The 22,139-nt window shown below is 42.8% G+C and overlaps 1 protein-coding gene across 1 annotated transcript in view; it reads left to right on the top strand.

Annotated features, from left to right (window-relative positions):
- The window catches only part of LRRC63 (leucine rich repeat containing 63), a 358,867-nt gene that overhangs the window by 134,204 nt on the left and 202,524 nt on the right, over positions 1 to 22,139 (top strand). The window contains exons 4-5 of the mRNA XM_069205393.1: positions 6,010 to 6,087; positions 21,351 to 21,842. Of these exons, the coding sequence (XP_069061494.1) occupies positions 6,010 to 6,087; positions 21,351 to 21,842 (570 nt within the window). The remainder of the gene's footprint in view (positions 1 to 6,009; positions 6,088 to 21,350; positions 21,843 to 22,139) is intronic.

The following is a 22,139-nucleotide window of genomic DNA, read 5'->3' as shown; positions in this document are numbered from 1 at the left end:
TGAGGATGAGAAACATTTACACACAGATAGTTCTAAGGGAGATTTGACATCAGATATATATTACAAATTTTTATATGAGTACATTCAAATCATGAAGGAGCAGAACTGCTATGTCTGTACGAAAATCCCTTCATCAGTACAAGAAGGAAAAACTTATAACAGCTTGCCATTAACTTATGGAATTTCTTGTAGTCTGTTACTAAGACAGCTGTGTGATCAGGACTATTATCAATACTTCTATTCAAACTATGATCTAGTGTTTTCTTTCGTACCTATCATGAAGCACCTGATTAGTATTGCTAAAGCAAAAGACATTGACATTGTGGGAGGATTCTTTGAGCCTACCTTGACAACTGGAACAGCAAATGCACACAAGCATAATTTGATCTGCATACTTAGATCAGTAGAAATTGAGTTCATTGGACAAGTTGATGACAGAAGGCGGGTAATGAAAGCCAAAATAGAAAAGGGAGTAGTTTTGCAGAACTGGTAAAAAATGCAACACATTCAGTGTCTGAGAATCAAGGATTCTTAGCTTTAGATTGGCAATATGTAGAAACATTGCATGTATATACAATAAAGTCATGGCAGACACACATTTTGTAGGTGAATGTAGTGTTCTCATGTTTAAAAGTACTTGGACCTTTATGTTAAATGGACAGAATCCCACAGTACCATGTGTTTATTTTGCCTGTGGAAACAAAAGCTTATGACAAGCTGCCAAAAGGCTGGTGTGGAATTTGTTACCTGGGAATAGTTCTTCTGAAGATGTATCATGTGGACAGCATTAATGAATAAGTCTGGCATGAGAATTCAAACTCCAAAGTTAAAAGAGGACAAGTGCCTCATAGATAGTGGGAGCTATATTTGGTGCCATAATTCCAACAGTGGGAGTTATCTTGAATGCTCTCAAGATTGGGAAATTGTCAACAGGAGTAAACAAGCTGTCTACTGACACTGAAGGAGTTCTGTTATTAATGGACATGGAGATGGTTGCTGTGAGATCAGTGGTTTTGCAAAATCATCTTTCATTAGACATCTTACTCACTAAGGAGGGAGGAATCTGTATAATGTTAGATGTGCAACATTGTTGTTCATACATACCTGACAATAGTAAGGGATAATAAAGAACATTGTAAACATGACTTACCTGAAGAGGGACCTGAACAGTTTGACAGCCATAGGTGCATGTGAAGCTATTGGAAGTGTTTTTTTTAGCCATTGGAAAATGGTTTGAAAATATGGAAAAGGGGGTAGTAGGAACCATCTTGAGACGTCTGTGGATTGTGGCTTTGTGTGTTATAGGTACACTTGGATTTTACAAACCTTACAAGATACTGAAGGAGAAAAGAGCAAAGTATATGCAGATGAAAGAGGAGATAGAAATGGGGAAAAGGAGAAGCATTTGTTTTTTGTAATCTTAAGAAAATGGAGAAATACAGCAGACCTTATCGAAATTCTGAATCGTCTCATTGAAATGAGAATTTGGCCTTTTTGTGATGGCATATTTCACAAGCAAAGGAGGAACTGACAGCTTAAATTTTAGCTCTGCCCCTTGTGTCACTAAAGTCATTAGGCTGTGACAAGCTTATTTTATGAAACATAAATGTAAGAAAAACTAACATCGAAAGCTGCACTGACACACATTTTAAATGTGCAATTTGCTTGTATTTCGAAGTTCAACGTAGGTGCCGTTTTGATCAAATCACATGTAAGAAGGTTAAAGCTGATGTTAAAATGTAATTTAGACTCTAAACTAATAATTTATGAAGAAACAAATTTATACTTCTTGTGTTTAATGAAAGATTAATTACTTTGAAATTATGTAGAAGAAAAATGCACTTCTCTGTTATTCCTAACGTACTGCAATAGCAAAGCTTTTTCAATTTATATGAAATGTTTTACTATGAAATACTATTAATGATGGATATATAAGAGTGAATTGTATATGTTTTTATTAACAAGTACTAAATCAACTGCATTTTAAATAGTTTCTTGTGTTAGCATAACTGAGGCCCACAGTGCTTACATTTTGCAGTCATGTAAAAGTGATGAATCATTTCAAGTCAAGTTCAAGTCAAGTCTTCTTTCAGATTCTTTCCCACAAGAAGCAAAACCCCATTTGTAAAATGTCTACTATTTAACTGTAGAAGAACTGTACCCATTTGACCTTGAAAGGTTTGCAGCACAGGGCCTTGGACTGAGATTGTATACACTTGTTTCAAACCGTTTGGAGTCACACAGACAGGATATGTTCCCATGACAGACTAGGGAAAATATCAGACTGTTGCAACCTGAAGTCTCAGTGGTGTGGAATTCGTATAGCCCAACACCAAGGACATACTGTTTTGAGTCAAGGACAACGGGTTTTCATGATTATTGTGTTCTTTGGGAAAATAGGCCAAGATCCCTGCAGCACAAGCTTCTTAGGTGCCAATGTCCAGTACCACATTATGGACCAGGAAATGGCAAGGTAATATTTGTGTCCATGCATTAAAGCAGTTCCAACTTGTTTTTATGGTTCATTAATGCAAAGTCTTTGTTAATAGGGTGAGTGCTCTTAATAAATGTTGTAATTTCTGAGTGCACTACTGACAGTGGTTCCAGTAAAACAAATATGAGCACACGTTTGCAAACAATAACTATATAAGGCTATGTATAATGCTCCCAGAATGCTCTCTGATTTGATGCAAATATTTGTAGAAGCTTGAAAGCAAGATGATTATTTTCTTTCAGAATAAAACGTTCACAAAAGATGCAACTGGGGAAAAAAAAGTTTTGCTAAACTACCGTGAAAGGTTAGGTACCTTTTCTTTCAAGCATCCGTTAGTAAAATCTGTTGATGCATGCCAGTATTTCGCAAAAATATTTGTAATTGAAAATTAGTGCAACCAGTTTCAACAAAAGTATGGGAAACATGAAAATAAACTAGTATTGGCAAAGCCAGTAGGTCCGACATTGGTGGTCAGTCTTTCGATTTTGCCAACGCTTGTCTTGTTTTGACATGGTTTTTGTAAAATGCTATTGTTGTGGGAGCTGCCTGGCCCTCACCCTTGTAACAAACATTGGCAAAAAAGAAAACCTATTTTGGTCTCAAAAAGCACACATTGCCACAGCAGTTCCAGGCACTGAACAAAACTACTCTGTGTCCAGATATGCTTCTTCTGAAAGAGCATAATACTGTCACTCATAGTAAAGCCAGTCAATAGATGGATAGAGCAAGATATAGAATTTTAATAAAAATATAAAGGTCTTGGTTAGCGCCAGACCCATATAAAGGCCACATTCTTAAAGAAAGTCACAAAAATACATCTGTGGTATATTTCTTTGCGTTAGTACAGATTATGTATGCCATAAATTCACAAACATTTACAGAAGCAGACCAGGAAAGTTTACTCCTCGAAAATATTTGTGAACTGTATGTTAGCACAAGCAAATGTGCAGTTGTTGATTTGCTAATGTGAAAAGCTGTTGAGCGTTTACAAGTTCACTTTCCCTCAAAGCACTTTTTCCAAACGCTGGAAGAAGTTTTACTTCTGCCAATACATGGAGAAAAATTCCAATCTTTCTCAGTATGGGAAAAGATTAGAGAAAAGCTGGTGAAAACCCTTACAACATGCAAGTTAGTCGAGTTGCACAGACTAGAAAGGGCATTCCAACCTCAGGACTATTGCTTACTGCTTCCTCCAGTCTCACTATGTAGATCTGCAGAAAGGTGGCAAAATGCAGGTATTGCTAGTACTTTAAACTCAACTATGGTATGAGCCTGGCATAATTGGGGAGACTAATATCAGAGCTCTTATATAATAAGATTGCTGCCATAATTTGTCGCCGCACTAAATTGCACCAATGGGACAAGTGGAGTTTGTTACAGGAAAAGTAGATTTATGAGGCAACTTGTTCCATAGACAAGGAGATATTGTAATAAATACCACACCCAAGTCTGATGAGTGATTCTAATTGGATGATACCCCTTCAATGTAAAATGGATCGACACCTTGGACAAATCAGAGTGTTTCATGTGGATTAATATAGTGTTGGTTGATCAAACTTTACTCAGAGCAGCCTGAAAGCAGAAGCAGCCCAGCACTGTCTTGGTTGGAGACAGACTTTCCTGATGCTTTCAAATGCCTTACTGACCAGATGCTATGCTGACGAAGATTCCCTGAATGCTGGAGAGGTATCTTCCTCTCTGCCTTTTGCCACTGCCTCTTGAAATGCCCTTTTAGATTAAAAACACCATCATTCTGACGCTTATGCTATTTTTTAGTTAGTGTCCTGTAGCCCGAGTTATACCTTTTTGTCCTTTTTGTATTTTGCATTTTGCTAACGTGTTTCTCCCACACATCTATTTCCCTCATTTGGTTAGCCGTACGGTTGACCTGTGCCCAGCCAAAGGTTATTGACTTAATTGAATTTGAATTGACAAAATGATTGTGAAATCTGAGCATCGCATAATTTCTGTGTCTCAGATATTTCTATTGATTTTCTGTATAATTCTTCTTGTATGCCTGAATTTATTTTGTCGCCGTGGGCAACCCTTGGTGATTATGTATCTTTGTAACTTGGTTTTGCGCATTGTCTACATGACTTTGAGCTTGTGTTTTTAATAAAGCTTTGAACTAGATTCCTGACTGGAGTTTTCCTTCCGTGGCCACATTGGTCATGTTGTCTAAATTATTGGGGTGGTGTTGATGTAAATGTTGATGATTCACCACACAACTTTCTGGGTCAAAAGTTCAGTCGACCTTGTTGTACATTTGTTTTGTGCAAAGGATGAAAAATGCGTCCACATAGTTATAGACGTAGTGTGAGCAACCATGCAATTCTGCAGCACACTTGTCAGCAATACTTGCCAATCTCCCCCTTAGTAACGTATTGATTGGCCCACTGAGCAAAATTGGCACACAACACTTGTCTGAGGCCATGGCCCTCTGGGACTGTGGTGTTTGGGTTCACAACACCCCCCTCCTTCATGGCTGTGGGTTAAGCAAGCTGCTCTGATAGATTCGTCCCTGGTGCACACTGCCCTCTCCTTCTCTCTTCTGTCAAATTGCTATCTAATTCCAACTGCAGGGCTGCTTTCTCCCAGTTGGTCCTCTGGAGTTCTCTCAGGGCCAGGCACTTCCTCCTCTGTTCTCCTGTTCCCCTCACTCCCCACCTCACTCCTGCTTTCCCAGAGCTCTGCACCTTTGAACTCTCTGCTGCCAGAAGTCCCTGCCTCTACATTCCCAAGCTGCAAATCTCTAACACTAACTGCAATGCTAACCCCGCTCTCAGGTAACTGCTATGTGGTGGTTATCTTAGGAGTTCCCGGAGTATCAATGCATTCCTTATCAGACTATGACCTCTTACCTTACCTCTCTGAGAAGCCTTGGACTGCCTGCCCTTCCTCCCTTGAGAGTCAAGTGCTGAAAGAGTGTGGTGAGTGCTGTGTTTTCAGTGCCATCCAGATCTGGTCACAAGACGGCAGTAGTAAACAGCCCCACCAACCCATTTGTGGCTCAGCAACTCCTGCTTACCCTGTGACACCTGAAGTGGGTTCTCACTGGGTTGCAATGCCAAAAAAAGAAGCACATTGAGAAAGGAAAATCCGGGTGGAGCATGTAGCAATCCATGGGACTGGGTCTACTCCCTCAATGCCTGAAGTTTTAATTTACTTAGAAACTTCCTCAGCGAGAAAAAGCATTCAGTAACTATTCAATGCTTTGTAAGTGCATGATCAGTCAAAAAGCATTCATCAGCGGAAGCTCTGTTGCTGCCCTTTGGCCTCTGTTTTCTTGCAGTCCGCAGTATCATTAAACAGTAATTTGGGCCAGCTATGCTGCTAGCATATACTGACAGGGTAAGTAAATTGTACAAAGATGGGATATTAAATAATATCTTAATTGATGTTCACGTTCAAAGAACTGTTTTGCTCTAGGTCTAAAGCTGGGCCACAATATATAATGTGCTTGGCCTAAATCCCACTTTAAAGATATTAAACATGAGTAACTATATTTTTTAAAGGAAGGAAATACTTAAAAGATTGTGGAACAGAAGATCTTGAAAATATTTTAAACGACTCCACGTCAATCAAATATGAAGGTAAGTGCACAATACATTCATCTTCCTAAAAGATTATGTAAAATGTTTGTTCTTGGTCGCTGCACAAGTGTGCTATGACATTGGCTGTAGTTATTATTTGCAAGTAGTTCTAGTCGTATGGCTTTAGATTGTGTTGATTCATTCTCAGAATATCTCACTTGGCTGCTGGAATGGTGTTGGTGAAATATATTTAAGAGTCGCATTCTGACTTTTGACTTGTATGGCAGTTTTGTTTGTACAGTGGTTTAATTTGACATCTGTGGTCATTTATACATGTTGCCTGTTTTTCCTTCCCAGGCAAGTAGTGTCTTGTAAACATTTACATACAGAAGCTGTCAGTAGGTTGTGCCATTTCCCTTGTATAGGGTTTACAGGTGGTTGTATGTCACTGAGTCACACCATTTTTCCAGGCCTTGGCTTTTCTGTTGTAAATCATTGTTATCAAATGTGTCTGTGTGATAGTACAATTAGTTAAATTCAAGCCACTTAATACTACAGAATCCAGAATTCACAGATTTGTTGAATCAAACCACAGCACTGAAATGCTGACATTTCTAGGCAGGGCCTGCCTTTATGTCTATCTCTGATCACTGCTTCAGGAAGGCTGAAGGGATATCTCACATTATTTGGACCCTGTTTTAACTATCTCTCCTTGAGCCTGCCCCATTGCTACGTACTGTGAGAACCATCACTTTGCACAGAGACTGAGTCTGGAGAGCAGATGGTAAACATAGGGCCTAATTTAGATCTTGGCGGAGGAAATACTCAGTCACAAACGTGACAGAGATCCCGTAATACGATCCCATGAAATAATATGGAGATCGTAATACGCAGACGTGATATCCGTTACGTTTGTGATTGAGTATTCCCCTCCGCCCAGATCTAAATCAGGCCCTTAATTTGAAACAGAACCAAATTGGTTCTGAAGTCTCAGACAGTGTACCCACATTCCTTACCTGAAAAATGTGCATGAAAACGGGATACAAACCATCCCAATTTGTTCTAGGCCCAGTTTTGTCTTCAGTAAGGAAGGTAATGCTCTGCCGAGTGCTCAAAGAGCTGCTGAGTAATCAGGGCTGGGGACATCCTGAGTGCCAGTCTTCTAGAGTTGAGGGGACATCAACCTGAATTCTGCAGTTTCTGCTGGCAGAGGTGGAAATCTGCCTACAGAGTCTAGAAACAAACCTGCCTGCAGAGAGAAGGAAAGCATGTATCTTGCCTTGCAGGAGGAGATGAGAGAGGCTGTTCATGTCTCAGTAATATAGAACACCAGAGGTGCTGACAAATGGAATGAACAACGCAAGACAGGACTAATCTATGGTGCAATACGCTCCCCCTGCCCACCACCGACCCCCCCCAGCGCGGTTCTCAAGTGAACTGTATGGTGACTGCACCAGAGCAATGATTCCTCTCTCTCACAGTTTTCCATAGCTAGCTTGAGATATTGGTATTGCCGCTGTTGGAGAAAAAAGCTAACTCCAGCAACTGCCAAAGCAGGAAACCAGGATTGGCCTGGGGATCACAGCTGCCACAGACACATCATCATGATGAAACTTGGCTAGAAGGCCGAAACTGCTACAGCTGATCACCAGTCTTCTGCCAGCCAAGAACGCCTTTGCTGCCGAAGACTGGGGTGGCTGTACTGACCTACACAGGGAGTGTGCTTTGTGAAAACTTATGTTAACAAGACTGCTGCAATCACTGGAAAGAAAGGACCAGTGTCAAGAGGTTGGTAGTGCATCATGCTCCCACCATATAGCCTGAACTGCAGTGCAGCTAAGAGCTGATAAATGCTGAGGGTAGCCTGCAAATGGGGACAGAGAGTGACATACACAAACAAAACTGCTGCATTACAAATTACTTTTTAACAAACGTTTGAAAAATACATTGAACCCAGTTACACCACTAATAAGTGAGGCTATAGCATGAAGGGGTCTGTAGTTCTTTACTATTAGGTTCAAATGATCACAACCCTCTATTACACTTTCATAGTGTTGTGTAGTATTTAGTTTTGCTATATGATTACAGCAGTTTGTCTTTCTACAAAAGATAGGCACTATACTTGGGCTTGGAATTATTGTATTTGTTGGTTGGCTATTGAGTTCTAAGCTCTTGACCCCACTTACATTCACCCTGAGAAGCCTGTGAGTGCTCAACCTCACTACCCTGAGAGTCAAGTGTGGGAAGAGGTGTGCTTGACCCAATTTGCAAAGCCATAGAACAATGGACCCCAGGAGAATAGAGGCAAACAACCTCAAACCCCACAGTTGGGGCCTAGATGTTTGCCGTGTATCCCCCTGAACAAGGTTTGACAGTAGACGGCAACCAGTGTAAGATCTGCAGTGCCAGTTCTAACTATGTTGAACTGAACAAAAAGTTCAGGTTAAATACATTAATACCTTCACAGTACCATGGTAGATGCAATGTTGGTGGGAGCAGACATTGACACCCTGTCCTTAGATCAGTTGAAGGATCTTTGTATGGCAAATAATTCTTCAGCTCTGGCAATTGGGTGCCAGTCTTGTTCTATGGATTCATGCTTGGGCACCAGTACCACTGGAATGACCCAAGTACTAAAGGAATGCTCTGTTATCCCCTAAATCCTAAACAATGTCAATTTCTGACTTTATGCAATCCTGGACAAACCCAAAAATCTTGTAAAGCTTACGCTTTATAGGTATGATCTCCTCTGTACCTTGATCAGGGATACTCAGGGTTTGGCCAGAGGCAGCTTGTGGCCCTTCTGACTGGTGAAAAAGCTGCATTGGGCTGCTATTTACTTGATTGAGCACGAATATTCAGAAAGCTGCTAAATAGGCAATCATTCAAAGATGAACTAAAGTAAAGAAAAAGAAGCAAAGAATGTGTCATGCACCACTTATCTTTAGGAACATGGAACATTGTTCAACACACATGTATAAGTATGATAAATGCTCTTCAAAATTCAAAAAGTGTATTTCATTTACGTGAAGAAGCGTTTTTCTTTTAGTTTATCGCACAACATTGAAAGGCATTTGCTATAAGTGATAGTTTTCAACACACAAACTTATAAACATTCATGCTTCCTAAGCCCCGTATCCCATCCTCCTGCCCTGGCGCCAGTGTCATAAGTGAACCAAGAAGCAAGTCATTTGTTGCATGCACTCTCTGAATGCCATAGGTTTTTATTAAATTTGGAACAACATTATAGTTTATTAATTCAAACACAAGAGAAGGTTTTGAACAGAACAGCACACATGCTGAACTTGTGTATGTCAAGCTGCTCTCATATGTGATAATGGAGAGAAAGGAGGCAAAGTGATATACAACAGTTGTCTAGGATCACACAGTTTGGTCAACTGGGAAAGCAGGATTGATACCAGGTTTTCTAGTTTCACATGTTGACGTTCATCCACTTTATGGGTATCTATATCCCTCTCAGGTTTTACATCAAAATGTAATGTTTTTTTTTAAATTCTTGCCTCATGAGGTTAGAGAGTGGGTGGCAGACAAAAGCCAGATGAAGGGTCTGTTTGTTTTGAGTTCGAGAATCCAAGAGGACCTCTAGCTAAGCCAAGCCAGGCACCTGACTCAAACTTGGTTCAAGCATTCTGTGGCTCACCCACCTCTATCAAACAATTCCATTTAAGGTGATAAAGACATAGGAAGGATATGATTTGACCCTCAGAATGACTCACTGTCCACATCTTGTACATGCTTGGTTGCTCCTAAGCCTACCTTACATTACCCGACCCTCACACTGCTAGTATCAATGCAGCACTCGATCATGCCACAAACCATACATTTTGGCCCTTGGGGTAATGCTTGCAAGTACCCATAATATAGATCATGTACACAGACAAGTGTCAATCCTGGAGACGGTGAAACGAGATGTAGAAATTCTCCCAGTACCTCTCTACACTCTCTTTGCAGCTCTAGCTTTCGTTCAAGAGCAAGTTGTACTCCATCCACTTAACCATCATTCACATCAATGTGCATTAGGTCAGGAAGTGGCTCACTATCTTCCTCAACCTTCTTTAACATTCTCATTATCCTTACTGTGACATCTCTCCTACATTAAGCCAGTTCATATGGAACACCCTCTTTAGCTACCATGTAACACCTATGCTCACCGAGTAGTTCACCTCAGAAACCTTCTTTACTACCTTGTATTTCCCACACCAATTATACTCAAAAGCTCTTGGACAAATGGGATTCAGCACCAACATAATGAGCCTCATAATACCCCTTGATTGTTGTTTTCTGGTCATACCATTCCATCAGCTTTTAGCTTGCCTGAATTCACATGATGCATGTATTGAACAGCCAAATTCCTGAGTACAGCTTAATTGTCCTCATCCTTTTGATTTGACTCTGGGGTTCCTTTCTATCCTTCTCTCGAGGGTAGTGGGCTACAATCGAGGTGCCCAAACAGAAAATCAAAGGGACTGAATGCAATTCCCTTCTGTCAAATCTCCCTAGAAACAAGAGACAACGAAGGAGAAGATACTAATTTCTTATGAGGTTCTCTGGCAGAGTTCCCATCATACTCTTAAGGACCTTCCAACCAGCTCAATGGTTTGTGGGTGGTATGCCTTGAAGTAGTTATAGTCCAAACCTGCATGCTCCTATATCTCTTTCCGGTAGAGCTGACAAGGTTTATTCTGTCAGAAATGACTGCTTCAGAAAATTCAACCCTTTAAAAGATCTCTAGGAGTACCCTAGCTGCTTCCTTCAAGTCGTCCTCCTCAGAGGTAGTGCCTCTAGATACTTGACTGCATGATCCACCACAACCAAGATATAATTGTTGCCGGATTCTGAAAGGGTCAAAATTGACCAACAATGTCAATGTTCACACACTCAAATGAACACCTTCTAAGATAGTAAAATTAATTAATTAGGCAATTGGGTACTCCATGTGATCCCTACTGGCTACCAAGTCTGTGCCATTGCCACCCGGGACAGTCTCTTAGGGTTGAGATACTTCCTCAGAACCATAATCTTGTAAGCTCCTGTATTCTAATGGGAAGGAACCTTCTTCCTGTTGATACTAACCCCCAACACCAATCCCATGGTATATTGATAATGGAATGAAGAGCATCTGGACCACTTTCCCAAATGTCAATTCGTACTAAGGTGAGCGCCATGGGGTCCTCCTGGGTCCTGTTACCAACAGTCAACACGCTTGCTATAAAGGGGCAGTTGGTATAGGCCTTTCACCTAAATATGTCTTTTGTTATGCCCTGCCCTGTAATAAGTAATTACCTTAGGCTCAAAAACATTTTCCTGTCCTCTTTTTTTCCTTATTTCTGTGACTTATAACCCAGTTCCCTTTTTGTAGGTGCCCTCACTTGGACCCCTGGGAATTGGTCTGGCTCATACCCTCCAGTTTGGTTGTAGTCTTGGCTTAGAGCTATGCAGCTCCAGCCCTGTGTTAATCATCTTAGCAACTACTTTTCAGCCGGCACTGCCAGTTTCCTTGGATCATCCGCTATGAAGTCAGACACATACTGCCTAAGTGGGATAGAGAACTTGTTCTTGAGCCACTCTTTCACCATTAACTGTTTATGGGCATAAACATATGTTCGATGGCATCTGTCGCTGTAGATACGCATGTTTTGCATAGCTCGCCATCTGGTGTTGGGCCGGAGTGTTACAAGTTGTTTTTCTTCGAAGAAGTCTTTCGAGTCACGGGACCGAGTGACTCCTCCTTTTGTCTCCATTGCGCATGGGCGTTGACTCCATCTTCGATTGTTTTTTTTCCGCCATCGGGTTCGGACGTGTTCCTGTCGCTCCGAGTTTCGGAACGGAAAGATAGCTAATTTCGGAAGATTTTCGTCGGTATTGTTGCGTTCGGAATCGGCGTAGTTAGATTCAACACCGCGTCTAAGATAGAAGAGCTCCGGTGCCCTTCGGGGTAATTTTTCCGATCCCCCGTCGGGGCCTGGTCGGCCCGACCGCGTGCAGAAGAACGCCGATGGAACGGACCCCGTTCCGTTTCTGTCCCAAATGCCACAATAAATACCCCTATACAGACCAACACTTGGTCTGGAACCTGTGCCTGTCACCTGAGCACAGTGAAGACACCTGCGAGGCCTGTCGTGCGTTCCGGTCCCGAAAAACACTCCGAGACCGTCGAGCCAGAAGACTTCAGATGGCGTCCGCGCCGACAGCCCACCGGGAGTTCGAGGAACAAGAAGAGGAGGGAACCTTTTCGATCCAAGAATCGGACTCCGAAGGATTCGACGATACACAAACCGTGAGTAAGACGTCGAAAACCACTCAGAAGAAGATTTACAAGGCCCAGGGGACGCCACTGCCACCAGGCCATGGCTCGACCCATAAATTCGGTGACCGACCGTCGGCACCGAAAAAGGCCCAAACAGTGCCGAGATCGTCCGACTCCGGTCGAGACACCGGCACGCAGCCTTCTCGGGACCGAGAAAGTGCTGGAGACAAGCATCGACACCGAGATACCGGTGTAGACACGGCTCGACGCCGAGACAGCGGCACCGAAGAAGATCGACGCCGAGAGGTTTCGGCCCCGAAAAAGAAAAAAGTCACCTCGGAGCCGAAAAAAGATGCAGACAGGGTTTCGGTGCCAAAACAAACTGCAACCGACCCAGTTTCAGGCTCTTATACAGAAGAGCACTCGCTAACCTCCCAAATGCAAAAGCATAGGTTTGAGGAAGAGCTACACTCAACTGATGTAGACCATACGCAAAAGCGTATTTTCATACAGCAGGGGACAGGAAAAATAAGCACCCTTCCCCCTATTAGAAGAAAGAGAAGATTGGAGTTCCAAACTGAACAAACACCACAAACAAAAGTGGTGAAAAAAGTTACCCCACCACCCTCTCCTCCACCTGTGATTAACGTCTCACCAGCACAAACTCCATCACATTCCCCAGCTCATACCACCATGAGCCAGGGTGACCAAGATCAAGACGCATGGGACTTATACGACGCCCCAGTGTCAGATAACAGTCCGGAGGCATACCCTACGAAGCCATCTCCACCAGAGGACAGCACTGCGTATTCTCAAGTGGTGGCTAGAGCAGCACAATTTCACAATGTAAGCCTCCACTCAGAACAGGTCGAGGATGACTTTTTATTCAACACACTCTCCTCCACCCACAGCTCCTACCAAAGCCTGCCTATGCTCCCTGGTATGCTCCGGCACGCAAAAGAAATCTTTAAGGAGCCGGTCAAAAGTAGGGCAATCACACCAAGAGTGGAAAAAAAGTATAAGGCGCCTCCTACAGACCCGGCTTTCATCACTACACAGCTGCCACCAGACTCTGTCGTTGTAGGAGCAGCTAGGAAAAGGGCCAACTCCCACACATCTGGAGATGCACCACCCCCAGATAAAGAAAGCCGCAAGTTCGATGCAGCTGGTAAGAGAGTCGCAGCACAAGCTGCAAACCAGTGGCGCATCGCTAACTCCCAGGCACTACTTGCGCGCTATGACAGAGCCCATTGGGATGAGATGCAACATCTCATTGACCATCTGCCCAAGGACCTACAAAATAGGGCAAAACAAGTGGTTGAGGAGGGACAGACCATTTCCAACAACCAAATCCGCTCCTCCATGGACGCTGCAGATACAGCTGCACGGACAATTAATACATCTGTAACTATCAGAAGGCATGCATGGCTCCGAACGTCTGGATTTAAACCAGAGATTCAGCAAGCAGTTCTCAATATGCCTTTTAACGAAAAAGAACTGTTCGGTCCAGAAGTGGACACAGCGATTGAGAAACTCAAAAAAGACACGGACACTGCTAAAGCCATGGGCGCACTCTACTCCCCGCAGAGCAGAGGGAATTACAGCACATTCCGTAAAACACCCTTTAGAGGGGGGTTTCGGGGTCAGAGCACACAAGCCAGCACCTCACAGGCAACACCGTCCAGTTACCAGGGACAGTACAGAGGAGGTTTTCGGGGACAATATAGAGGAGGGCAATTCCCTAGGAATAGAGGAAAATTTCAAAGCCCCAAAACCCCTACTACTAAGCAGTGACTCACATGTCACTCACCCCCTCCACACAACACCAGTGGGGGGAAGAATAAGTCATTATTACAAAGCATGGGAGGAAATCACTACAGACACTTGGGTTCTAGCAATTATCCAACATGGTTATTGCATAGAATTTCTACAATTCCCTCCAAACATACCACCAAAAGCACAAAATTTGACAAAACATCATTCCAATCTCCTGGAGATAGAAGTGCAGGCACTATTGCAAAAGAATGCAATCGAATTAGTGCCAAACACACAAATAAACACAGGAGTTTACTCACTGTACTTTCTGATACCAAAGAAGGACAAAACGCTGAGACCAATCCTAGACCTCAGAATAGTGAACACATTCATCAAATCAGACCACTTTCACATGGTCACACTACAAGAAGTATTACCATTGCTAAAACTACACGACTACATGACAACTTTAGACCTCAAGGACGCGTATTTCCATATACCAATACATCCATCGCACAGGAAATACCTAAGGTTTGTATTCAAAGGAATACATTACCAATTCAAGGTACTGCCTTTCGGATTAACAACCGCACCAAGAGTCTTTACCAAATGTCTAGCGGTAGTCGCTGCACACATCAGAAGGCAGCAAATACATGTGTTCCCATATCTAGACGACTGGCTAATCAAGGCCCATTCGTTAATAGAGTGCTCAATTCAAACAAATCAGATCATACAAACCCTCTTCAAACTAGGGTTCACCGTCAACTTCACGAAATCCAACATTCTGCCGTGCAAGGTACAACAATACCTAGGAGCCATAATAGACACAACAAAAGGAGTAGCCACTCCAAGTCCCCAAAGAATTTAAAATTTCAACACCATCATACAACGCATGTATCCAACACAAAAGATACAAGCAAAGATGATATTACAACTCCTAGGCATGATGTCTTCATGCATAGCCATTGTCCCAAACGCAAGACTGCACATGAGGCCCTTACAACAGTGCCTAGCATCACAGTGGTCTCAAGCACAGGGTCATCTTCTAGATCTGGTGTTAATAGACCGCCAAACTTACCTCTCGCTTCTGTGGTGGAACAACATAAATTTAAACAAAGGGCGGCCTTTCCAAGACCCAGTGCCACAATACGTAATAACAACAGATGCTTCCATGACAGGGTGGGGAGCACACCTCGATCAACACAGCATACAAGGACAATGGAACGTACATCAAACAAAACTGCATATAAATCACCTAGAACTTCTAGCAGTTTTTCAAGCACTAAAAGCTTTCCAACCAATAATAGTTCACAAATACATTCTCGTCAAGACAGACAACATGACAACAATGTATTATCTAAACAAGCAAGGGGGGACGCACTCCACGCAGTTAAGCCTGCTAGCACAAAAAATTTGGCGTTGGGCAATTCACAACCAAATTCGCCTAATAGCACAATTTATACCAGGGATCCAAAATCAACTCGCAGACAATCTCTCTCGAGATCACCAACAGGTCCACGAATGGGAAATTCACCCCCAAATTCTGAACACCTATTTCAAACTCTGGGGAACACCTCAAATAGACTTGTTTGCGACGAAGGAGAACGCAAAATGCCAAAAGTTCGCATCCAGATACCCACACAAACAGTCCCAAGGCAATGCCCTATGGATGAACTGGTCAGGGATATTTGCTTACGCTTTTCCTCCTCTCCCTCTCCTTCCTTACCTGGTAAACAAACTCAGTCAAAACAAACTCAAACTCATATTAATAGCACCAACTTGGGCAAGGCAACCCTGGTACACAACGCTGCTAGACCTATCAGTAGTACCCTACATCAAATTGCCCAACAGGCCAGATCTGTTGACACAACACAACCAAAAGATCAGACACCCAGATCCAGCATCGCTGAATCTAGCAATCTGGCTCCTGAAATCCTAGAATTCGGGCACTTACAACTTACCCAAGAATGTATGGAAGTCATAAAGCAAGCCAGAAGGCCATCCACCAGGCACTGCTATGCAAGTAAATGGAAGAGGTTTGTTTGCTACTGCCATATTAATCAAATACAACCATTACACACAACTCCAGAACATGTAGTGGGTTACTTGCTTCACTTACAAAAATCTAACCTGGCTTTCTCTTCCATTAAAATACACCTTGCAGCAATATCTGCATACCTGCAGACTACCTATTCAACTTCCCTATATAAGATACCAGTCATTAAAGCATTCATGGAGGGCCTTAGGAGAATTATACCACCAAGAACACCACCTGTTCCTTCATGGAACCTAAATGTTGTCCTAACTAGACTTATGGGTCCACCTTTTGAACCCATGCACTCCTGCGAAATACAGTTCCTAACCTGGAAGGTTGCATTTCTCATCGCCATTACTTCCCTAAGAAGAGTAAGCGAGATTCAGGCGTTTACAATACAAGAACCTTTTATACAACTACACAAGAATAAGGTCGTCCTAAGGACTAATCCTAAATTTTTGCCAAAGGTTATTTCACCGTTCCATCTAAATCAAACAGTGGAACTTCCAGTGTTCTTTCCACAACCAGATACCGTAGCTGAAAGGGCACTACATACATTAAATGTCAAAAGAGCATTAATGTATTACATTGACAGAACAAAGAACATCAGAAAGACTAAACAACTATTTATTGCATTTCAAAAACCTCATGCAGGAAACCCAATATCAAAACAAGGTATAGCCAGATGGATAGTTAAATGCATCCAAATCTGCTACCTTAAGGCTAAACGACAGCTGCCCATTACACCAAGGGCACACTCAACCAGAAAGAAAGGTGCTACCATGGCCTTTCTAGGAAACATCCCAATGCAAGAAATATGTAAGGCAGCCACATGGTCTACGCCTCACACATTCACCAAGCACTACTGTGTAGACGTGTTATCCGCACAACAAGCCACAGTAGGTCAAGCCGTATTAAGAACATTGTTTCAAACTACTTCCACTCCTACAGGCTGAGCCACCGCTTTTGGGGAGATAACTGCTTACTAGTCTATGCAAAACATGCGTATCTACAGCGACAGATGCCATCGAACTGAAAATGTCACTTACCCAGTGTACATCTGTTCGTGGCATCAGTCGCTGTAGATTCTCATGTGCCCACCCGCCTCCCCGGGAGCCTGTAGCAGTTTGGAAGTTACCTTCAACTATTTGTATATGTATCATCTCAACCTTAAATAGGTACATACTTAGTCACTCCATTGCATGGGCACTATTACTACAATTCAACTCCTACCTCACCCTCTGCGGGGAAAAACAATCGAAGATGGAGTCGACGCCCATGCGCAATGGAGAAAAAAGGAGGAGTCACTCGGTCCCGTGACTCGAAAGACTTCTTCGAAGAAAAACAATTTGTAACACTCCGGCCCAACACCAGATGGCGAGCTATGCAAAACATGCGAATCTACAGCGACTGATGCCACGAACAGATGTACACTGGGTAAGTGACATTTTCATTGTCCTCCATCTCTGTCGCCCACTCATTTCAGTCAAGGAGCACATCACGCATCCTTGTTTTAAACTGAACACCATTGGCTAACTTGCTTACTTTGAATCTCTGAAAGTACTGGGCTGGCATCAGCCCAAACAGTTTGAGCAGTACTTCCTTCGTTTGCTCAGGGTTCATCCAATCAGCTACAGGCATTCTCTTAACGACTGATGTTCTTCTTTGGGCAAGAGGCTAATTAAAGTGGCTGCCTTAGACACGTCATTTAAAGCCTGTGTTCTACAAGTGATCTCAAGCTAAAATCACAAACAATTCCAAAATATTATTGATTTCCTCATACATGTGAATGTTCTGTTGTGGAACCTTGGCAGGAGTCAAGGTGGAAAATCCTCTCCCATATGTAGCTGTCTTTGATGCCATTATAAGCTTTTATTTCTCTAAGTCTTTCCTTTCTCTTTTTAATTGTCTTTATTTCTCTTTTTCCTGCCTTTTCTTTCCCTTTTATATTTACCTTTCCCTCATCTGTATGTCCCTTCCTGTTTGTTTCTTCTTGTGCCTATTCTAAGTACCTCACCTTCCGTCTTTCCCATGGTTCCTTGCAAGTTGATCTCAATTTTGCCTTGTGAACTCCCTAGCCTTCTCCTCTTCCTCAGCCTTAGCTTTTTGGGGAGCTACCTCTAGGTTCAGGGTCTCGTCAGATTTAACCCCACAAGGGAATTACTCCTGGAGCTGGTGACAGGGGTGCACTTGAAATTGGGCTGGGGGATGCCTCTGGGAAACCAATGAAAGCAAATGTGGAGACACACTTGGGGTGTGTCTCGGACAATCCTTTACGAGGGGTCTGAGAGCTCGGCACTACAGCACTCCCTGAGTTCCTATCATGGTACCCTCTCCAGAGACATTCACTGTTTCTTCCCCTACTGGCCAAGGTTTGTTAACTTGTCCTTTACAAAATCTGTAAGGCTTTCTCTAGCCATGTTCCTGGCAGCCTTCCATGTTCTCTCCAAACACTGATTGCTTATCTGATCTAAGGAGATATTGTTAAGGGCTATTCCCACCCATCCTGTATCTGCCATTTTACTGTGCAAGTAAAGCTGTGTAAAAGCTGGAATTATTGTTCTTTTCAAGATAGTTGAAACAGACATGTGTGGGTCTCACACTCCTTGCTGCCAGTGATCAAACCATGTTTGGGGGCCACAGAAAGAGCTGCTAGCCCCAACATTATGGTTGAGGATATTTGGCACAGGTGTCTTGGGGTCCATTCAACTGCAGCTCTGCAAACTGGGCTAAGTACTAACTATCCTCGCTTGACTCTTAACTCAAGCAGGCAAAGGCTCAAAGGATGCAGGAGCTTAAAACTCAATAGTCAACCAACGGACACAGTAATGTTGTTTTCTAGCCCAGTACTTATCTTTGTAAAAAAAGTATGTTATCACAGCAAAATGTAATGCAGCTTAAATTCAATAAGGGTTCAGATCCAATATTGTAATTGAAACGATGAGGCCTAGTAAAGAGATGTGCCTGCTGAAGCACCCTCTTCCTGCTCCATCTATATGGTACTGTCTCTAGAGCATTGATTCTAATTATAAGCTAAGGATCAGGTACATGTGCAGTTCAATAGGTCTCCCCTCACTCTGAGCGGTTCACAGTACAGGTCAAGGTTTTGTACCCAAATTAAAAGGATTGTTCAAGCAACAGTCAGTGTTCTTGCTGCAGAATGTGGTCTGGAAGCCTGCTTTATTTTCTTGTGTGAGGCCTCATTACCTACTTATTTGGTTGCAGCCTGCTGGTGGGCGTCCTCAGGCCTGTGCAACAGCTTTGTTGACACAGGACCAAAGGGGTAGTTTCACTTGAGACTCAAGCCACTGTGAAGGAGGGGAGTGGCAGGACTGCTAGGCGGTACCTGTCCTGGAAGATGCAGTCTCCAGGCCAAGATATAATGGGTGCTCATTGTGCAGTTGTGTCCTCCAGGGTGGTTTAACATAGGTGTTCTGCTTGTTCAGGCAGATGTAGCTGTTAGGAGGGACCAGCTCCCACTTCAGCGGTGATGTCATCTCCTCCTCAGGATTCACTGAGTGGTAATGTAGCCTCAGCACCAAGCTTTCGGTGTACCACGGGGGTACTGAACAGTACAGGATGATTTAATGACTTGAGTTCTCTACGCAGTCTACTGCAAGGGTTGCCATTGGAGTGGCCTCTGACTTCACTCCCAAGGGCAGTTGGCAACTTCTGTGTGCTCCTCCTGCCAGGAACTCAGCTGTCTTCTGTTCATGGACAGTGTTTCTGCCTGGTGGTCAGGCACTGTATTTCTCTCTCTGAACAGAGAGAAGGGCTTCTAAGTGCTATTCAGACTATCAAATTCTTTAGTAAGTTGTGCATAGTTCAGGTGATATCCCCTCACTTCTGTAAGACCAGCTGTCATGCAGATACCAGCCCTGGTCACACAGCAGTCCTGTGAGTACTCCATAGAACACTCACTTTGTCGTGAAGAACTTGGAACTGAAACCAAGTTGGTGGGTTTTCAGATGGAGTGTGGATCTACTGTGTCTACCTGTCACACTGGATTTCAGCTAGTACACTTTCAAATGTAATTTTCTAGCTGCTTCTCAGATAGAGCATTTGTGCAAAGTAATGGCTCTGACAGCAAAAAGGAGTATCCGAAAGAGGGGCACAATGAAGTTTGAGATCGCTGCACCTGCATGTCATCAGCTTTCCTGAAGCTGGCAGGCTCTGATTAGAAACGCCCACCCCTTTTACAACAGAAACAGCTTTCCCAATGCTCATCGCTACCATCTACCAAATGGCAGTGGTCAGCAAGAGCTAATCAGCAGCCATCTGCTAATAAGGTCCTGATTGAACTTATGTGAGAAGTCCCTGTTTATCCTTACTCAATTCAGCCACAGGAATGCAAACAATACACTTTAATTGTCTTGGGAAGCTGTCCTCAACCTACATCTTGTGCAATGTTAAACCATGTTCATCCAGAATGGATCCAACTGACTGCAGTACTCAAACTCACACAACATGAGGGTTTCACTACCACACATATGCTGTACGCTCACCACACATACACTTGAACACATGGAATACTATCACAAGGTTCTGAGATTCACATAACAGCAGAACTTTACACAAGAGGAGCAGGTGGGCTTGCCTCTCCTTGACACAGAAGAAAAGGTTTGGTCACGCTCGAGAGTCACATCACACAATATGTTGCCACCACCACTTTATGTGGACACCCAGAACTGGTTCAGTAGTCCAAGCCACACTAATGGCCTAAGGCACTGGTGATCAAAGGCCCCTTTTGACACAACCGGGGCATAATAATTTCTACTTGGTATATAACATCCAAAACAGATTTCTCACAGTCCATATGATATAAATCATAAGGTCTAAATTTGTAAAGCATTTTCTTTGAGCAGTTATGTTTTATGCTACGGCTATGTCCTACTCACTCATTAATAACCATCAGTCGACCATGATTACTAACAGGGAAATCACAATAAGTGTAAAAGTACAGTGAAATATTATGCATGTCTTCTTGAAATTCGTGTGCAAATCTAGATGAAGACACAGCTATTCACAGAAGTGTTTTGCGAATCAGTCATGGATATTAATTACACTGTAGGAGCATGCCACTTTAGTCATAAAGGTTTGGGAATTGGGCCTATAATGCCAATTTAAAAATGCAAACTTATGATCTTAGTTGGAATCTACAGTTTACTAACATGTTTTACATTTTGAATGAAAAGGTTAATGCTGTTGTTCTAGAACATGTTTCTGTAATGTTTTCCAATGCATTTCCTTTTTTATCTTTTTCAGATCAAACTTCTGAACATCGTGCACCTACTCCAGCTACAAGCCAAGTGACCGCTTTTGAGGTTGATCCATTTTATTACGGATCCAAGGGGCAAAGATATGTGTATCCTAAATATACCAATATCCTGCCAGACCGAACTCAGAGAGAACATGCTATTTCACCTTTGAAGCATAGTGGACCTGACGGCTTCCTTCCACATAGATCCTACATTAGGCCTCTTGTGCAGCTTCAGCATTTCTTGGAGAATGAATCTCTGAGTGAGACTTCTCCGGAGTTTATCTTGGATGTCGTTTCGCAGCCATCTAGTGGTCGTGGGCCTGTAAAGGAGTCTCTTACTACTCCTTTTAATTCTCCTCATAACTACAATGTACTGATGGAACTCTTAAGTGTACGACTGCAGCAGAACAAACAAAACAAAATCAACGTGATATCATTGTCCAGCAATTCTATCCCGAAGAAAACGTCAAGAATCCCTCAAAGGCAGATGATCCTTGGTAACATTAGCTTTTGTAATATAATATGCATGTGTGGGTCTGTATGTGTGGTGGCATTGACTCCCTTTACCCTATCAGCAACACAGGATTCTGCTCTTAGTGTCTTCTCATGCCAGGAGGGAGAACTCATACTCACGTTAGGAATAGCAAATATGCCTGAGCATTAGAAGCTGGTGTCCCCTTAGTGAACCTTCTGTCTCCTCTCGTTCTGGGATAACCACAAGTACCTCATGTGACCATTATAATTGTTTTAATTCTTTAAATTGTTAGTCGCTGCCTGCTCAAATTAAATGCTGG

This window comes from Pleurodeles waltl, chromosome 8 (genome assembly GCF_031143425.1).
Source record: "Pleurodeles waltl isolate 20211129_DDA chromosome 8, aPleWal1.hap1.20221129, whole genome shotgun sequence".
NCBI classification, from domain to species: Eukaryota; Metazoa; Chordata; class Amphibia; order Caudata; family Salamandridae; genus Pleurodeles; species Pleurodeles waltl.
This window is presented reverse-complemented; position numbering and strand designations above follow the sequence as displayed.